This window comes from Dipodomys spectabilis, unplaced genomic scaffold (genome assembly GCF_019054845.1).
Source record: "Dipodomys spectabilis isolate Male_0828 unplaced genomic scaffold, ASM1905484v1 ptg000004l, whole genome shotgun sequence".
Lineage (NCBI taxonomy): Eukaryota > Metazoa > Chordata > Mammalia > Rodentia > Heteromyidae > Dipodomys > Dipodomys spectabilis.
This window is the reverse complement of record NW_024870681.1, coordinates 7424548-7443634: the sequence shown is the minus strand read 5'-3', so window position 1 is coordinate 7443634 and position 19087 is coordinate 7424548. Positions and strand designations below refer to the sequence as shown.

The window sequence follows — 19087 nt, the reverse complement described above, 5'->3', positions numbered from 1 at the left end:
TTTACAAATTTTGATGTTGCGTTTGATTTTTATGATTTAAAAATTCAGTAATTCTGTACAATATGTTTCAAAGTAAAATCTATTAAACAAAGAATATTTAGAGATGTCTAGCTGTCCTTGTCTTCACCCTATTTTCTCACTTGCTTCCCTACAGGTAACCCTTTTAAAAACAAAAAAATGTAGTTTATTTTCTGTTTAAACAAAACTATACATATTTATATTTCTTGCTTTTCAGCATACAATAAAATAGCTATTTACTTTTGTGCTTAGTTTGAAAATGTATATATTTCTGCATGAGTTGCATGGTAATTATCGATGATAGCATTTATTGGAGACCCTTGTAGTTAATGATGGAAGTAGGGGTGGAAGAAGTAGGCAATTGATTATATACTTTGAGGATCTTCCAGAATGGCAATCATGTTTGACACTGGTGGCTCACATCTGTAATCCTAGCTTCTCAGGAGGCTGAGATCTGAGGATCATCCATCAAAGCCCTCCCAAGAAGGAAAGTCCATGAGACTCTTCTTTCCAGTTAACTACCAAAAAGCTGAAAGTGGAGCTGTGCCTTAAGTGGTAGAGTGCTAGCCTTGAGCAAAAAAGCTCAGGAATAGCCTCTTGGTTCAATTCCCAGGCACCAAAACCAAACAGAATAACAATTCTACAGTTGAAATTCCTTGGTGCCATTTCTGTCTCTTTTCTTAGATAAAACCTTTTTCCCCTTAGACCTCTGACTTTCCTGTTCTTGACCCCAGCTGGACTGCTCAAGAAGAAATGGCCCTTTTAGAAGCTGTGATGGACTGTGGCTTTGGAAATTGGTAAGAACTTGGTTTTCAGAGGTCCTGCCCCAGGTTGACTCAAGTCATTGCTAATGGGTGGAAAGAGGAGTCTCAGAAAAAGAAAGCTGTTCTGCTCTCCTGTTGAGCCAGGATTGAGAGCCAAGTTCTCTTCTCTGCACATTATTTCCCAGGCCTGAAATGCCTCACAGAAATGTGGGACGCTTAGTGGTCCATGACCGAGCAGTTCTAAAAGGTCACTTTGGATGTCAACACTGGGAAGGTTGGTGGTTCCCTGCTGACTAGTGGACAAGATTAGATTTACTAGCTGTCACTGCCTTCAGGTTGATGTATTTTTAGATGGTAGATGTTCATAGCACATTCAAGATTCAAGTTTCACAACCTTCCTAAAAACATTCTCTTAGCTATCAAAGCTTTACAGGATTGAAAAGCAGTGTTGTTATTGCCCTAAGAGGCAGTACCCTTTAAACAATATCACCATTTGTTTTTTTGTTTGTTTGTTTTTGTTTTTTGCCAGTGCTGGGGCTTGAACTTAGGGCCTAGGCACTGTCCCTGGGCTTCTTTTGCTCAAAGCTAGCACTCTACCACTTGAGTCACAGCGCCACTTCTGGCTTTTTCTGTTTTTGTGGTACTGAGGAATTGAACCCAGGGCTTTCTGCATGCTAGGTAGGCACTTTACCACTAGGCCACATTCCCAACCCACATTTTTTTTTTTTTTTTTTTTTTTTTATTGCAATGACTGTTTTCTTTATTGGGTTTTTGGAATTGGATTACAGCCAACTCTCAAGACAACACAGGCAATAAAAAGCAGCCACAATTTGTTTTTTATGATGATTTGAACTCAGGGCCAGAGCACTGCCTCTAAGCTTTTGTGCTGAAGGTTAGTGCTCTGTCACTTAAGCCACAGCTCTACTTCCAGCATTTTGGTAGCTAATTGGAGATGAATCTCACAGACATTCCTGCCTAGGCAGGCTTTATTGTGATCCTCAGATCTCTTGAGCAGCTACAATTACAGGTGTGACCCACTACCTCTAGCATCACTTTCTTTTTTCTTTTTTTTTGGTTGGTTATGGGGCTTGAACTCTGGGCCCGGGTGCTGTTCCTGAGTTCTTTAGCTCAAGGCTAGTGCTTTAACATTTGAGCCACAGCGCCACTCCCAGTTTTCAGGTGGTTTATTGGAGAAGAGTCTCATGGACTTTCCTGCCCGAACTGGCTTTGAACCACGATCCTCATTTTTTTTCTAACCTTCTTGGAGCTAGACAGTAGAAACATTATTAAGCATTTTTTGTTCATGAAGAATTTAAGGCTTAGGGCATCAAAATTATTTCTCACAATCATATAGTTTATTTACTTTTTAAATTTATTTTTGTGGGTCGTGGGGCTTGAACTCTGGGCCTAGGCACTGTCCCTCAACTCTTCAGCTCAAGGCAAATGAGCCACAGTGCCACTTCTGGTTTTCTGGTGGTTTATTGGAGAAGAGTCTCATGGACTTTCCTGCCCGGGCTGGCTTTGAATCGTGATCCTCAGATCTCAGCCTCCTGAATAGCTAAGATTACAGCCATGAGCCACTGGTGCCTGGCTCATATAGTTTATTAACTAGATCCTTCCTGTCCCAACTTATTAGTATGCATAATTTTTCCAAAAATTCCATAAATTTTCCTGTTGCTCTCTGTCCAAGGTCCTGAAGAGGTCTCAGTTCACTTTACCCTTGTAAACTATATTTAGCAGTTATTAAGCATTGTAAAATAATTGTATGCTATGTAAAATGACAAAAATGGTTAAAAACCTGATGAGTCATGAGTTCCTTACTAATCATCTTGGGCTTGGGTATTCGTCTTTTGCTTGTTATTCTTTCTTCCTTTTCTTTTTTCCATTTCTTTATCCCTTCCTTCTTTCCTTCCCCCTTCTCTGTCAGTCAGTCTGTCAGTCTGTCTGTCTGTCTGTCTGTCTGTCTCTCTCTCTCTCTCTCTCTCATGCTGGTAATGGAGCTTAAACTCAAGGCTCAGGCTGGAGCTTTACCACTTGGGTTACATGCAGCTCTACTTCTCACTTTGTAAAATAAGAAAATTCTTTCTTTCTTTCTGTCTAAGCAAAGACTACAACTGCTACCCTCCTGTCTAAGCTAAGTTTATTTTTTTAAAAATACTTTCTGGGTTGGAGATGTGTAGTAGACGTTTGTTTTTTGTTTTTGTTTTGTTTTTTACTGAGGTTTAAACCTGACCCTCATTCTTGGCTAGGCAGGTACTCTACTACTTGAGTTATCATTCCAGTCCTATGGTAGAACTCTGCAGCCTACAAGAGGCCTGAGTTGTATCTCGTAAGATCATTAAAAAAAAAAAAAGCTTCTCTGAGGCTGAGTGTAGTTCGGTGATGGAATGCATGCCTGAGGCTCTAGATTTGATCATAGAAGCACACACATGTACATATATGGGGCAGGGGGAGGTGGAGGCAGAAAGGAAGACAAAGGAAAAAGAAAAGGAAAAGGAGAGAGGGAGGAAGGGAAGGCAGTCAGGCAGGAACTGTATCTGTGGGTAAGGCAGTGAGCTTGGTGGTAAGAGCACTAGAGCTTAGAATTATTTATATGTCTGTCCTTAAGCTTATAATCTAGTAGAGGAGTTAGATTGTATATACAAAGGGTTAAAGTACAGAGTGGAGCATAATGAGGCCTTAGGAGAAGGACAAGTGATGTGCTGTGGAAGAGAGCTTGAGGAGGGGACTTTGAGAGATTCACGTGTACCTCTTCATCACCTGAGAACTCTGTGTCAGTGGTATTGACTATGTTCTGCTTTTGATACTTAGGAAGGAGCTTTATATTCTTGAGAAAAACCATCTCTTTGTGTCTCATCTTTGTTTTTTTTTTCTGTAAAACTGAAATGATAATATTATGCTTCAAGGTAGTAATACTAAAGTAAACTATAATTATGTTTGAATGTTTATAGCTCAGTGGCTGACCTATAAATGCTTTAGTAAAGAAAAAAAGCATTTTGTGTGTTACTATTTTGTATATTACTATTTATAGCTATTATTTCCATAGAGCCTTGCTCAGAGGGAAGTTTATAGATTTTTTCTAGTCATACTCCTTTCTTACAGTAGCAAGGAAAGGACTACTTCTATGTCTTGGAATAGCAAGATTTGGAACATTTGTTTATATCAAGAGCAGGCTTATATATGTCTTACTATTTTTCTGATATTTCCTTGACATCAGTTTGGAAATATCAGATTATTGCTATTGTAAGAAATGGACTTAAAATGTGGAAAGAACCATAACTTCAGCATGCATAGATGAAAGTACTATTCTCTTTCTTTTTTATAGGCAGGATGTAGCTAATCAGATGTGCACCAAGACCAAGGAAGAATGTGAGAAGCACTACATGAAGCATTTCATCAATAATCCTTTGTTTGCATCTACCCTGCTAAACCTGAAACAAGCAGAGGAGGCCAAAACTGCTGACACAGCCATTCCATTTCATTGTAAATACCTCTCTATTTTTGTAACAGATACTTAGCCTTTTCTCAGCCCTTATTTCAATGGTAGGTAAACAGTGTTCTGGTGACTTGGACAGATAAAGAACTTATGGAAGATAAGACTCGTTGATAGGACAACAATTGAGAGGCATGATCTGGCAGAAAGGGAACATATCCTAGGGATCAGAGTTGTATACTGAACATGAGTATTTTAAGCCAATGTGTATTTCTACCCATTCTGGTCCCTTGAATATACCAGTTAACTTTAGTGCTTGCTTCAGTAAGATGAGGTGTCTAAAAGATGAGGTGTCCATGTTACCATGAGTATAATCCATTTTGCAATTCTTTTGGATGGTATGTGATCCTAAGTATCATTTGCTTAACAAGGTCCAGTTTGAGACTTACTAATTGCTCCAGTATCAAGTCTAAGGAGTAATTTGTTGTTTTTCTTCCTTGGTTGTGACAGTGTGGGCAAATTCTTTGTGCCTGTAGGACCAGGTACTTATGACTTAGCATAACCAAAACTATGATGAATTACGTTGACATCTTTCCTGAATGACTCCTGGGGCACAAATAATGAGAATGTTTTTGCTACCTTCTTCCACCTTCCCATACTTCCTAGAGATAGTCTTATAGCTGACTAACTCAGAGATTGGAGACAACGCCTTCAGATGTTAGCAGTTATTTCAAATTCATTAGACTATTTGTTCCTTACAGGAACCCATTGAAATACATAGAACAGATGCTTTTTTTGTTTGTGTGTGTGCCAGTCCTGGGGCTTGAACTTAGGTAGGTACTGTCCCTGAGCTTTGTGCTCAAGGCTAGCACTCTACCACTTGAGCCACAGCTCCACTTCTGGCTTTTTGGTGTTTAATTGGAAATAAGAGTCTCACAAACTTTCTTGCCCATGCTGGCTTCAAACCACAATCCTCAGATCTCAGCCTCTTGAATAGCTAGGATTATAGGAATGATCCACTGATACCTGTCGGAACAGGCCCTTTTGTTTTACCCATGAGATAACAGAGATTCAGAAAACTTAAATAATGTGTGCAAAGATTATAAAATGTGGTAGAGCTGGGATGCAGTTCCAACTACCTTCCAAATCTAGTGAACTATGACTGCTGACTTGGTGCATATTTGTAATTTGAGATTGGTCCTGAAGACCAAGTTAGCTGATACTGACAGTATAGTTAGGTTCTATAACATTAAAAGAAATGTGCTTGGCTGCGTGCTGGTGGCACACGCTTGTAATCCAAGCTACTTAGGAGGCTAAGATCTGAGGATCATGGTTCAAAGCCAGCCCGGGCAGGAAAGGCCGTAAGACTCTTTTATCTCCAACAAACCAACAGAAAACTGGAAGTGGCACTGTGGCTCAAGTGGTAGAGCACTTAACTTGAGCTGATGAGTTCAAGGACAGTGCTCAGGCCCAGAGTTCAAGCCCTACAACAGGAATAAAAGAAAGAAAAAAATAGCTTTGTACCAGGCACTGGTAATTCATTCCTGTAATCCTAGTTACTTAGGTGGCTGGGATCTGAGGATCACAGTTCTAAGCCAGCCTGGGTAAGAAGGTCCATGAGACTCTTATCTCAGATTAACCATTCAAAAAAAGTCAGAATTGGAACTGTAGTTCCAGTGATAGAACTAGCCTTGAATGAAAAAGCTCAGCGACAGTTTTGAGGCTCTGAGTTCAAGCCCCAGTATTAGCACAAAAAGAAAGAAAAGGGAGGGAGGGAAGAAAGAAGGGAAGAAAAGGGCTTTTGGCTGCATGTAATGGCTCATGTCTGTAATCCTATTACTTGGGAAGCAGAGATAGGATTGTGGTTTGAGGCCAGCCAAGATGAAAATTTAGCAAATCCTGAGTTCAATAAAACAAACAAGATGTGGTAATATAGGTCTGTAATCTAGCTTCTAAGGAGACATAGGTAGGAGGATTATAATCTTAGGGGGTCCTGAGATTATATTATATTGAACTACAGCACTACTTCCAGCTTTTTAAAGTAGTTCACTGGAGATAAGAGTCTCATGGGGTTTCCTGCCCTGGCTGGCTTTGAACTGTGATCCTCAGATCTCAGCCTCCTGAGTAGCGAGGATTTAATATTCTTTTTAAAGAACTAAAACTGGAGCTAGCTGTGGTGGTACATGTTCATACTTGTAGTACTTGGGAGGCTGAGACAGGAAGCTATAAGTTTGAGACTAGCCTGGACTAGTTTAAATTATTCTGTGTCAAGAAACACAAACCAGGCTGGGGTATAGCTCAGTGTATAACATTTACCTAGCATAGGCAAGGCCCTAGGTTCAATTGCCAACACTGTAAGAAAACAAAAGAACTCAGTCTCTTCCTGTAATACTTTAATATTAATTTTTTTCACTTGTCCTTAACACTATTTTGATTTTTATTTGTTTCTTGGTGTAAATAGGGAGTTTTATTTCTTTTTCATGTCAATATTTTATTAAGAAAAATGTATTAATTCTTCCAGCTACAGATGATCCTCCACGGCCTACTTTTGACTCCTTGCTTTCTCGGGACATGGCAGGATACATGCCAGCTCGAGCAGATTTCATTGAGGTAGGAGAACATTGTTTTTAGAGAGGAAAACCTTGCTTTTGAAGGGGCTTTGTAACCATAGGTTCCTTAACAAACACTGTAGTTTATATGGCTTTTGTACAGTCCTACCTTCATTTTTTTCATTTGTATACATTTTCACTTTCATAAAAGGGATGTTCTTTGTACTAAAAACCTGTTTAAGTTCTATCAGTGCTGGCTCCCATTTTCTTTGTAGGTATGGAATTTCTACAGTCTGGTTCTCATTCCATTAATATTAAGGCTTGGCCAACTTTTTCTAGTAGTATATATTTTTTAAGTTTTGCAGGTCTTACTAGATTTCTGTTGCAACTAAACTTTTTGTTATTGTAAAAAAAGCAACATAGATAATATGCAAACAAATGAGTATGTCTGTATGGTCACATAAAACTTCATGCACATGCTGGGCGTCCGTGGCTCATGCCTGTAATCCTAATCCTAGCTACTCAGGAGGCTGAGATCCCAGGATCACAGTTCAAAGCCAGCCCAGGCAGGAAAGGCCATGAGACTTTTATCTCTAATTATCTACCAGAAAACCAGAAGTGGCACTGTGGCTCATGTGGTAGAGCTCTAGCCTTGAGCTGAAGAGCTGAGAGACAGGGCCCAGGCTCAGAGTTCATACCCCATGACTGACAAAAAAACCAAAAAACTTTATGCACAAAAACAGGCAGTAATTTGTTGACTCCTGCATGAGATCCACACAATGTAAGAATGATGAATTTGTATAAAAACCATATATTTCTCATTCAGCCACAGAATTAAAAACCATGTGATTGGAGGCTGGGAAGGTGGCTCAGTGGTAGAGTGCTTGCCCCGCATACATGAAGCTCAGCATCCCATAAGTAGAAAAAGCTGGAAGTGGCGCTGTGGCTCAGGTGGTAGAACTGAAGAGCTCAAGGACAGCGCCCAGGTCCAGAGTTCAAGCTCCACAGCTGGCAAAAAAAACCATGTGAATGCAATGATAAGACTGTTGATCTGCCGGGTGACGGTGGCTAATGCCTGTAATCCTAGCTACTCAGGAGGCTGAGATCTGAGGATCGTGGTTCAAAGCCAGCCCGGGCAGAAAAGTCCATGAAACTCTTATCTCCAATAAACCACTAGAAAACTGGAAGTGGCGCTGTAGCTCAAGTGGTAGAGCGCTCGGCTTGAGCTGAAGAGCTGAGGGACAGCGCTCAGGCCCAGAGTTCAAGCCCCACGACAAAAAAAAAAAATAGACTGTTGATCTATCATCTAATCCATATCTATAGTGCTTCTGGATATAAGAGAAAAGTTTTAACAACTGCAAACAATTTTCTAACCATACCCAAATTAATACCTTCTTCATGGCAGGTGATATTGTAGAACCACATTACCCCCAATGCATTGAGTTCACTGAATAGAATATGAACAGATCTTCCAGTTAACTGCATGTATAATATATAGTACTGACTAAATTAGATCCCTGAAAAGGTAATAAAATGTAAACCTTAGATCCCTGGAAAAGTAACAAAAGGTAAACAAATTAATGTTGGTAACGTTCTTATCTACTTGAAAACCTAATTGAAGTTATTTTGGGGGGAATGAACAGGCCATTTGAAAATTTAGAACAACAGATTTAGACCTCATTTTTAGACATAGCTATTTTAATCTTTTGTTTTTACTACTGCCCCAAAGTTTACAGATCTCTTATCTTTCCCTCACCTACCCTCATTTCTTGTTACTTGCATCCATATTCTGGCCTCTTACGGCCACTTAATATTTCTTAACAAATGTTGGTTTGTGTGTTTTCTGTTTGCTTGTAAAGCATAGCAACTTGAAAAGGCATTATTCAAACCTGTGGGCTTGGGGTGGGGATTTGTTTTTCCTTAACAGGAGTTTGACAATTATGCAGAATGGGACTTGAGAGACATTGATTTTGTTGAAGATGACTCAGACATTTTACATGGTAACTTTTTATTTCATCAAATTATTGAGCTAAAGTATGTGATGACACCATGTTGGATGCTTGCAGTACAAAGAAGAATAAAATAGGTTTTCCCTACCCTAATGGAATATAGAACTTAGTGATTGGGCTGAAGTTATGTCTCAGTGGTGAAGTACTTGTCTACAGTGCTGGAGGTCCTAGATTCAATCCCTTGCACCACAACAAAAGAAAAAAAGAAAGATAGGAAGACAGAAAGAAAGAAAGGAAGGCAAGGAAAAGAAAGGAAAGGAAAGGAAAAAATCTAGCAGTTATGTTACTGAACTTACCCTGTTGTTAGGTTTTGGTCACATTAAGAAACAATTTGTGATGGTGGTCAGAATATAGACTATGTACCAATAGTTGGAAATATTCCATCCTTGGAACTGAATCATAATTCTTTTGACTGAAATAAGCCAACACTAAAGTAATTGGTTAAGTGGCCCTCACTTGGCCTAATTAGAAGGAAGAGAAATAGTGTAAAAATCTTGAGATTTCAGCAGTGTTTGTTATAATTTGTTACTTCAAATTTCTAGCAGGTAAAAAGTGGAAAAATTGTTCTTCAAAACTGATTTTGAGATAGGGTCTTCCTGCATAACCCATGCTGGTCTTGAAATCGTCCTCCTCCTAACCCAGCCTCTTGAATGCTGTGATTATAGGCATGCCTCTTAGAACTTTGAATAGAATATTCTGCACTTTTTTTTTGGGGGGGGGGGTCTGGTCGTGGGGCCTGAACTCTGGGCCTGGGCGCTGTCCCTCAGCTCTTCAGCTCAAGGCTAGCACTCTACCACTTGAGCCACAGTACCACTTCTGGCTTTTTTCTTTTTGCTTATGTGGTGCTGAGGAATTGAACCCAGGGCCTCATGCATGCAAAGCAAGCACTCTACCACTGAGCCACCTTCCCAGCCCCTGAATATTCAGCACTTCCGAATCTTTTTTTTTTTTTTTAGTACTGAGATGTGCCAAGCAGGCACTATTGCTGCTGTGCCATGCCTCTAGCATTTTTTTGCACTTGAAAAATTATTAAAAAAGGATTTTTTTGTCAGTCATGGGACTTGAACTCTGGGCCTGAGCACTGTCCCTCAGCTTTTCAGCTCAAGGCTAGTGCTCTACCATTGGAGCTACAGCACCACTTCTGGTTTTCTGGTGGAGCACCACTTCTGGTTTTTCTGGTGGTTTATTGGAGATAAGAGTTTCACAGACTTCCTGCCTGGGCTGGCTTTGAACCGCGATCCTTAGATCTCAGATTCCTGAGTAGCTAGGATTACAGACATGAGCCACCGGCGCCTGGCTTGCACTTGAAATTTTTGAGATATGTTCATGTCCTTCCCTGGCAAGCAGCTGGGTCTCACTCTATTTTAGGCTTCCTGTTATAGCTAGAATAAAAAGCTCTGAGCAGTGGACTCAGTTCTTTGTTAAGAAGGGAAGATCTAATGAACTTTTTTACCCAGGTGATTTTGAACAAGGAATTCCCAGTCCTAAGTAGCTAGGGTACTAAGTAGTCACCAGTGCCTGACTTGAATATTAATCGTAAATGAACTCTCTTAAGGGTAACTCATTGTTAAGTCGCGCCCCCTCTCCCCCCATGCATGCCGCAGTGTTGTTGAAAGTGGATAGTCAGGGCTGATGAGTAGCCTAATATTTGTGTGGTTCTGGGTTCAGTCCCTAGTGTGCATGCATGCATGTGTGTGCGCACATGCGTAAACACACATACACACACACAGAACAAACAAAAAAACTTTGATTGAGCTCGTTATTCCCTCTCTTCAGATTTTTAATGAACTGCATACTTAAAATAATTCTTCATGTTCTCTTTGAGTCCAGAGTCAAATGTGGGACAGTAGATCATTTATTGCTTTATTTGAATTATATGCTTTATTGGAATCTATATTCTTCAAAAGGCATTTTATTTAATTTTTTCTCCTAAATCTACATCCCAGACAGGAATGACAAGTATACCTGTTGAGTTATAAATCAACCAGTTAACATAATTGTATTACCTGGTATTCTTTTTATAGAAGAGTTCCTGGATAGTTCCTGGGACCAAGAAAGGAGTCTTTAACATTTTTTTTTTTAAAGTAACCTACAAACTTTATTATGCTTAAACTTACTTTAGCTATGTCTTAGCTAAATATCACAAGGTTTTATTGTTTTTGTTTTTGCTTATGTGGTGCTAAGGAATCGAACCCAGGGCCTCATGCATGCAAGGCAAGCGCTCTACCACTGAGCCACCTTCCCAGCCCGAGTCTTTAGCATTTTTACCTTGAGATTTTTCTACATATTTTTAAAGCATAATTTCTTCTTGCAAAATTTCATTCCTCTTCTTTTCTCCCACACAACTTTTGTAAAGTCAAAGTGACGCAGATTGAACTATAAAGAGGAAACCTTGAAAGCAAACTACTTTAGCATTCCCTAGATCAATTGAGTTTGTTCATTCTTCTGTGTCAATCTCTTCAAACTCCAGTGACTCATATTGTCTTTTCTCTCTTGTATTGTTCTCTTTAAGGTGATATACAGATTGCCATCCAGCAATGCCCTACAGAAACACCAGCTTTTGTTAAAATGAGAGTGTTTCCTGGCTTGTATCTTTCTTACCAAAAGTTTTATGCTAAATAAAAAGGAGCTTCATAAGTATCATCCTTTTAGATACTGTTAAAAATGACCAGGCTGGGAATGTGGCTTAGTGTTAGAGTGTTTGCCTAGCATGCATGAAGCCCTGGGTTCGATTCCTCAGTACCACATAAACGGAAAAGGCTGGAAGCAGCACTGTGGCTCAAGTGGTAGAGTGCTAGCCTTGAGCAAAAAACCTCAGGAACAGTGCCCAACCCCCGGGGGGGAGGGGGGGTAAACCAAACTTTGGAAAGTCAAAAGCTCTGATGTTAATAATGGCTCAACTGTGTAAGGGACTTCCTGAATCACTTCTCTAGGCTCTAATCCAAGATCTTCATTCTTACGTCTCAGCATTTTACAAGAAAACTTGTAAAATGATTATTTAATTAATTAATGTGTGACCATGTGTGTGTGTCTGTCTGTCTGTCTATCTGTCTGTCTGTCTGTGTCTGTGTCTGTGTCCATGTCCATGTGTCTGCACGCACATGTGCACATGCTGCTACGAGGCTTGAACTTAGGGCACTGTTCCTGAGCTTTTTTGCTCAAAACTAGCATGCTATTACTTGAGTCACAGTTCATTCCACTTCTAGCTTTTTGGTGGTTAACTGGAGAGAAGAATCCCTCAGACTTTACTGCCCTGGCTGGCTCAAAACCAGTGTGGGATCCTCAGATCTCAGCCTCCTGTGTAGCTAGAATTACATGTGTGAGAAGTGCCTGGCGATTGCTATTTAGTTTTGCTCTTTATTCTCTGTAAAAGCAGGATTTGTAACTTGGTTTTTTGTTTTGTTTTTTTGTGCCTGTCCTGGGGCTTAAACTCAGAACCTGGGTACTCTCTCAAAGCTTTTTTGCTCAAGTCTAGTGTTCTACCACTTGAGCCACAGCTCCACTTCTGGCTTTTTTGTTAGTTTATTGGAGATAAGACTCTCATAGACTTTTCTTGCCTGGGCTGGCTTCAAACCCTAGTACTCAGATCTTAGCCTCTTGTGTATCTAAGAGATAGTGAGTCACTCAGGCCCAGCAGTATTTGTAATTTCTTCAGATGCATTTGTAGTTCTTTCTGTAAGTAAATGGAGACAAAACAATAATCACACCTGACTGATTAGTAAGTTTTAGTTCAGTTTGCTCTTCAAACCTATAGTATACTAGATACCTACCTTTTCCTGCAGTTTCTATATAGAACCTTGTAAATCACTGATTTTCATTTGAACTAGAATTGAAGCATCCGATATTCTCATACATAAGTAACTTTTTAACACTAAAAAATCATTTTCCCCAGCCTAAATACGTAGATTATCTAGGTGATAGGGTCAGAGTTGCGTTTAGGATAGCTTGCTTGCCTTGTATGGGGTGAGGCCCTATGATTGATCCTCTCAGTACTCAAAACAACCCCCAAATTTCAAAACTATTCCTAAAGCAGGATCTGAAGATATTTATATGGTGCTAGCTTGTTTTCACTGAGGATTGAACACAAGGCCTCTCATACATTAGGCAAACACTCTGCAATTGAGCTACCACTCATCCTTAGGGTACTTTTGAGGAGATGATATTTTTAAGAGATTTACAAACACTGGAGGCCAAAAGAATGCTTTGTAGGCAGTGCCATGGAGATTCTTTATAGTTCTGAGCTTTTAAGAGTAGCTCCTGTGACAGCATGACAAATACCTGAGGCATACTGTCCTGAGTAGACTCTCAAAACACCCTGTGAATGGTTCTAGAAGTCCACGTAGACTCAAGTAGGAGGAGAGGGAGTTTTTAAGCATGCCTGGCACACAGAGAAAGGCAAAGATTTGGTGTAAATTAGGGCACTCATTCAATCTTAGGCTTGCTTCTGAGTCATTATCATCTTGGGCAAGTCCTTGGAATCTTGCTTGCTATTTCTTTGTATATCCTACCTGTAACGAATGGGTGATACTGATTAGTCAGAATATAATTGTCTCCAATGAATGATGGTACACAATTCAGATTGGTGTTATTACCATTCCATACCATTATACTCTTATTACTGAACATTTACGACATTCTTTTAATATTTCTCACTTACAACTTCTAGAAGGAATTTAAGCTGATGCCATCAAGCCTTTTCTTTGCTTTACCCAAAGACTTACATTGATTTATGGAATTTGTCTAATAAAACTAGCTTGCAATGTCCAATATAGATGCCTTGGATACAATAAAGTGTAATAAGTTACATTCTAGTTATATATTTTTCAGAAAGGGCACTGCGAGTTATGCAGTAAAAACAAAACAAAAAAACAGCAACAGTGAAGTTTTGGAATTGGAATTATTAAAGAAGCCTGAATAGCAACGTCTTTTATTTTATCAATATACAGAATTATTGGTTCTGAAAGAAAGATGTAGAAGACTCATAACTTGGAACTCTCCTGTATCATGGTATATATCAGGAGATCTCAGGGCAGATGTCCCTTTGGCTGATATCTCTTTTCCTGTCTCCTGTCAATTGCGAAAACCTCTTCTAAATTTGTGGGCTACTCTTTCTCTAAGTTTCTTGGGGGCCTATAATTCAAGATGCAGTATCCATCTAGTCATTGTTGTTCTATAATGGTACAAGCTAGAAGCATTATAAACTCCTGTGTGCTAAGTCTGTGTTTTCGGCACTTCTCAGCATTTTACTTTAGAATTATCTGTGTTCCCTCTGTTTGGGAAGCTAGTTTCAGCAAAGTTTCTCTGCTAGGTATGGATTCCTCTCCCCATTGTTATCTTCAGATAATATTAGCCTTTAAAATCTTTAACAGTTAGTAAATAGAGGTCCAGCTTGGTCTCTTGCGTGTTTACCTACTGACAGTGAACTTCATTTTATAGTGACAAAGCTGTTTTTTGCATAGGATGGAGTCTTTATAACCCAAGCTGGCCTTAAACTTTGTGATCCTCCTACTTCAGCCTCATAAGTTTTGTGATTCCAAGCATGTGCCACAACACCAAGTTCTTTGAATTAATTTAATCCTCAAAAACCTTATGAGTTGAATGTTTTACTTCCATTTTATAGATGAGGAATTGAAGCTTAAAAAGGCCAAAGCTTGTAATATGTAGCCAGCAAGTGTCAGAGCAATCCCCAGAGTTCATGTTTTTAATACTGCATAATACTCATTCTTTATATCCTTGAATTTATTTTTCTTACTGTTTCTTTTTTGTGAAGCTTCATATTTGTTGTCTTCTATAGCTTCCCTACTTTTTTTGCAATTCAGACATATTTTCCCATTGTACTTCAGAGAAATGTAAAAGAAATAATTTGCCCAAGGCTTCCTACTTGCTAACTTTAACCACTGGTCACATAGTCTTTTTTTCCTTCGTAGAATCATTGGTGTGCAGCTTAACCAAGCCAAAAGCTTAGCAGGGAAAATGTCTTAAAAGCCTTGCTTCTGAGGAATACCTGAGTCACAGGTTTGTGCTTGTACTGTTGGAGTGAGGATTTTGATTGGCCTCCCTGAAGTTAAACTCTGAGTTGATTTTCTTGCCAAGCAAGCAGTAAGTGCCTTCTGTCAAGAAAACAGAAACATGTTGCAAGCTATTTTGAACAATGATAGAAATACATTGCAGTGGGAGGCGCTGCCTCTGTCTTCTGCCCACTTCTTGAAATATTTTAAGGCAGCAGTTTGGAAACTCTATCAGTCCTCAGTGTAATCACAGGGAGACTGTTCTTCCCTCGAAGATAAGATTTCAGAGGCTTTGTGTCAGTGGATAAATGATGGGTGTTTTTGGTTGGTTCGCATTTAATGCTCTCTTGGTTCTTTGTTTGCTAGCTCGTACTGAAGCTTCCAGTCACTTGAAGTAGAATGTGAACTGGTTCTCATTCTTGCAGTGTCTGCTTTTCTCATTTCTATTCTACTTGCTGTATTGTGATCTTGCCTGGGTTAATCATGTAGTTGTAATCAGTTGCTGCTACTTGAGTGTACTTTATAGAGAAAATATATGAGAAAAATACCAGTTTTTCTTTAGGAGAATTCCAGACTTCCATTTGTTTCTTTCTTTTTTTTTTTGTTTTTGTTTTTGTTTTTTTGTTTTTGTTTTTGTTTTTTGGTCAGTCATGGAGTTTGAACTCTGGGCTTGGGTGCTGTCCTTGCACTCTTCAGCTCAAGGCGAAAGCTCTGCCGCTTGAACCATAGCCCCACTTCTGGTTTTCTAGTGGTTTTATTGGAGATAAGAGTCTCATGGACTTTCCTGCCTGGGCTGGCTTTGAACCAGGATGCTCAAATCTCAGCCTCCTGAGTAGCTAGGATTACAGGTGTGAGCCACCTGTGCCCGGCTCTATTTTTTTTTTTTTTGGGTCCGGTCGTGGGGCCTGAACTCTGGGCCTGGGTGCTGTCTCTCAGCTCTTCATCTCAAGGCTAGCACTCTACCACTTGAGCCACAGCGCCACTTCCGGCTTTTTTCTTTTTGCTTATGTGGTGCTGAGGAATCAAACCCAGGGCCTCAGGCATGCAAGGCAAGCGCTCTACAACTGTGCCATCTTCCCAGCCCTATTTTTTTTTTTTAAGCTTAAACTACTGAAATAATGAATCAGTAGAACCACTGGCAGTTTGTTGATAATTTTGAAAATACAGTCTCTTCAGCTTTTTTTTTCTGTCGTGGGCCTTGAAGTCTGGGCTTGAGCGCTGTCCCTCAGCTCTTCAGCTCAAGGCGAGCACTCTACCACTTGAGCCACAGTGCCACTTGTGGTTTTCTGGTGGTTTATTGGAGATAAGAGTCTCATAGACTTTCCTGCCCAGGCTGGCTTTGAACCTCGATCCTCAGATCTTAGCCTCTTGAGTAGCTAGGATTCAAGTCATGAGCCACCAGTGCCCGCAACTTTTTATTTTAAATTAAGTCATTCCCACACAAATTTCCAGAAACAAAATGATAAATTTAGTATCTGACAAAAAATTACAGAAATATTTTGTCAGAATTAGTAATTTTCACTGGCTCTTCAAGATATTTCTTTTCTATTGAATTTATCTTATTGGGTAGCTAAATGATCTAAGGCATAAAGAGCCTAACACATGAGAAATTTTCAGGGTATTTGTTATGATATATTTGTTTCACTTCCTGCTTTGAACTGTTAGGAATTAGACTTTAAATTTTTTTCTTTTTCCTTTTTTCTTTGTGCTGGTCCTAGGGCTTGAACTCAGAGCCTGGGTGCTGTCTCTGAACTTTGTTTTAGGAATTCACCACTTGAAATACAGCTCCATTTCTGGGTGTTGGGGATTTTTGGTGGTTAATTGGAGGTAAGACTTTTACAGACTTTCCTGTCAGGGCTGGCTTCAAACTGCAATCCGCAGATCTCAGCCTCCTGCATAGCTAGGATTATAGGTATGAGACATTGGTACCTGGCTGGTAGTTAATTTTCGAAAATATTTAGACTTCAGAAAACATTGCATTCTATCATCTCTACAGATTATGCAGCTAAGATTTAGTATTTCAGTTGTTTTGTTTTGGTCTCAGATCAGAGTATTCCTGGATCACTCTCAGTGATTGAAGCTACATCTTTCATAGCCCAGCGTATAAGATTTTGATATTAAACCTTCTGATCTAACCATATCCTAAGAGTAGATAGCAGCAAAATACTCAGTAATAGTTAGTATGGAATATCTGGACTTGACAGTGCTTTGGGATTGTACATAGCCCAGCAACTTTTGTTTGCTGTCATTTACTGAAAAATAAAATTGGACTTCTTGTGATCGATTTTATTCTGTTTTCTTACTTGATTGGTCACACGTTTTCCTCTCTCTAAATCTAGTTCTAGCAAAAGTGTGGGTTTCAAAGTGTTCCATGGAGGTACCCTCAAGGACTTGCTGGACAAGGCAATTGAGGTTCTCGAGAAGGAGGTTCAGCTAGAGCAGGTCTGACTTATTGTGCCAAATAATGTTTTGTTGGACAACAATGTTTAAATACTTACTGTAATAAAGCATGACTCATTGCCCTCCCTCTCACCCCCGCCTTGGGCTAAACTCAAACGTGAATCTCCTATTCTTTGGATGCGTATTAAATTACATTGTGGTTTGAATTACCACCATTCAAGAGGCTTTTGACTGTTTTGGAATGAAACTTACTGTCTTGAAAGAAGTGATTCTCATATATAACCAAATTCTTTGCTACACAGGCTGCTATGTTTTTAGAAATTTTATGACCTACATTTTACTAATGTATTAATTTTTCAAATGATGCTGTAGATCTTCCTTTGAATAATGAAAACAAGTGAAAATGAACAAACTCTCAATTTGCACAGAGCTAAAGGAGACAAGGTAGTCCCAGGATCTACTGAAATTGTTAAATGCTTACAGAATACATAGATGAATGGTTTAATGTAACTGTGCTAAGCTGGGCTCCAATGGATCACATCTATAATCCTAGCTACTTAAGAGGCTGAGATCTGAGGATCACCAACCTCAGCAGGAAAGTCCCAGAGAACTCTTATCTCCTACTAACCACCAGAAAACCTAAAGTGCCACTGGCTCAAAGTGGTAGAGGGCTAAAAACCTCAGGGGCAGCACCCAGACCCTGAGTTCAAGCCCTACAACTGGCAAACAAAAACAATGTAATGCTAAATAATGCATTACTCATAGTTTCTTCTACAGTTATCAATAATTCATTACTTAATCCTAGAGATCTTCTAATTATAAGCAACCATAGGGATTTTTGTTTCTGATATTTTTGACTTTGACTTCCTTTTTTTTCTTCTATTTTTTTTTTCCTAAACACGTTTCATTTCAGTGAAGCCAGATTTAGGATATAGTACTTATAAGAGAAAGTAAATCCACTAACAATAAACATGTTGAACAGTTTCACTGTTTTTTCCTACTCACAGCTCTGGAATCAAGATTCCTGATATTTACTTAGCAGCTGTATAATCTTGAGTTGGTGGTTTTGTGTGCCTAGTGTATAAGACCTATGAGAAAGGGGTAGGAAGCAATACTGGAAAGAGAGAATCAAGGCAATAAAATGCCTCTGATCTGTAAGAGTTTGAACTCCTGTAAGTAGATAGAAAGTTGCTGAAGAGTTATAGGTATCAAAATTATTCAGTCAGATTGTGTTGTAAGCTAAGCACTGGTGGCTCACACCTGTAATCCTAGTTACTCAGGAGGCTGAGATCTGAGGATCACGGTTCAAAGCCAGCCTGGGTAGGAAAGTCTGTGAGACTCTTATCTCCAATCAACCACTCAGAAAACCAGAAGTGGCGCTGTGGCTCGAGTGGTAGAGTGCTTGCCTTGACCTGAAGAGCTGAGAGACAGTGCCCAGGCCCAGAATTCAAGCCCCATTACCAACCAAAAAAAAAGATTGTGTTGTGTTGTAAAATACTAGTCTGGTACCATTTGGAGGGGTAACTTGGAGTCCATATGGCAGAAATGGAGTCAGTAAATGTAATGATGGTTCTCTTCCTAGATTGACTCAAGCTGTTGATAGAGACAAGATATGTGGGCTAAAGAATGGGACTAGAGATAAAAGATGAATTTGAGAGTGTTCAGCCTTTACTCTATGTAGTAAAATATATAACAAGTCAAGAAAGGTAAGTAGTATAAGGTGGGAGTAGGTAAAGCTACTAGATAGGGACAGGAGGGAAAAATCCAGATTGATTTCTGCTTTGGACTCATTTAACTATGATGCTGTTAACCAAGGTAAGAGTTATAGAGGATAGGAAAATTTGCAATAGAAGGCTCTGTGAATAAAGATAGCCAGTAGGACCTGGAGCTTGCACTAGCTATCTCA

General features: G+C 39.5%; 1 protein-coding gene across 2 annotated transcripts in view; it reads left to right on the top strand.

Moving 5' to 3' along the window:
* Tada2a (transcriptional adaptor 2A) overlaps window positions 1-19087 on the top strand; it is a 61019-nt gene that overhangs the window by 22507 nt on the left and 19425 nt on the right. The window contains exons 5-8 of one of the 2 annotated variants that reach the window (XM_042693551.1): window positions 724-815; window positions 4108-4265; window positions 6737-6825; window positions 8692-8764. In XM_042693551.1, the coding sequence (XP_042549485.1) occupies window positions 724-815; window positions 4108-4265; window positions 6737-6825; window positions 8692-8764 (412 nt within the window). The remainder of the gene's footprint in view (window positions 1-723; window positions 816-4107; window positions 4266-6736; window positions 6826-8691; window positions 8765-19087) is intronic. The other variant, XM_042693561.1, reaches the window with a different exon arrangement.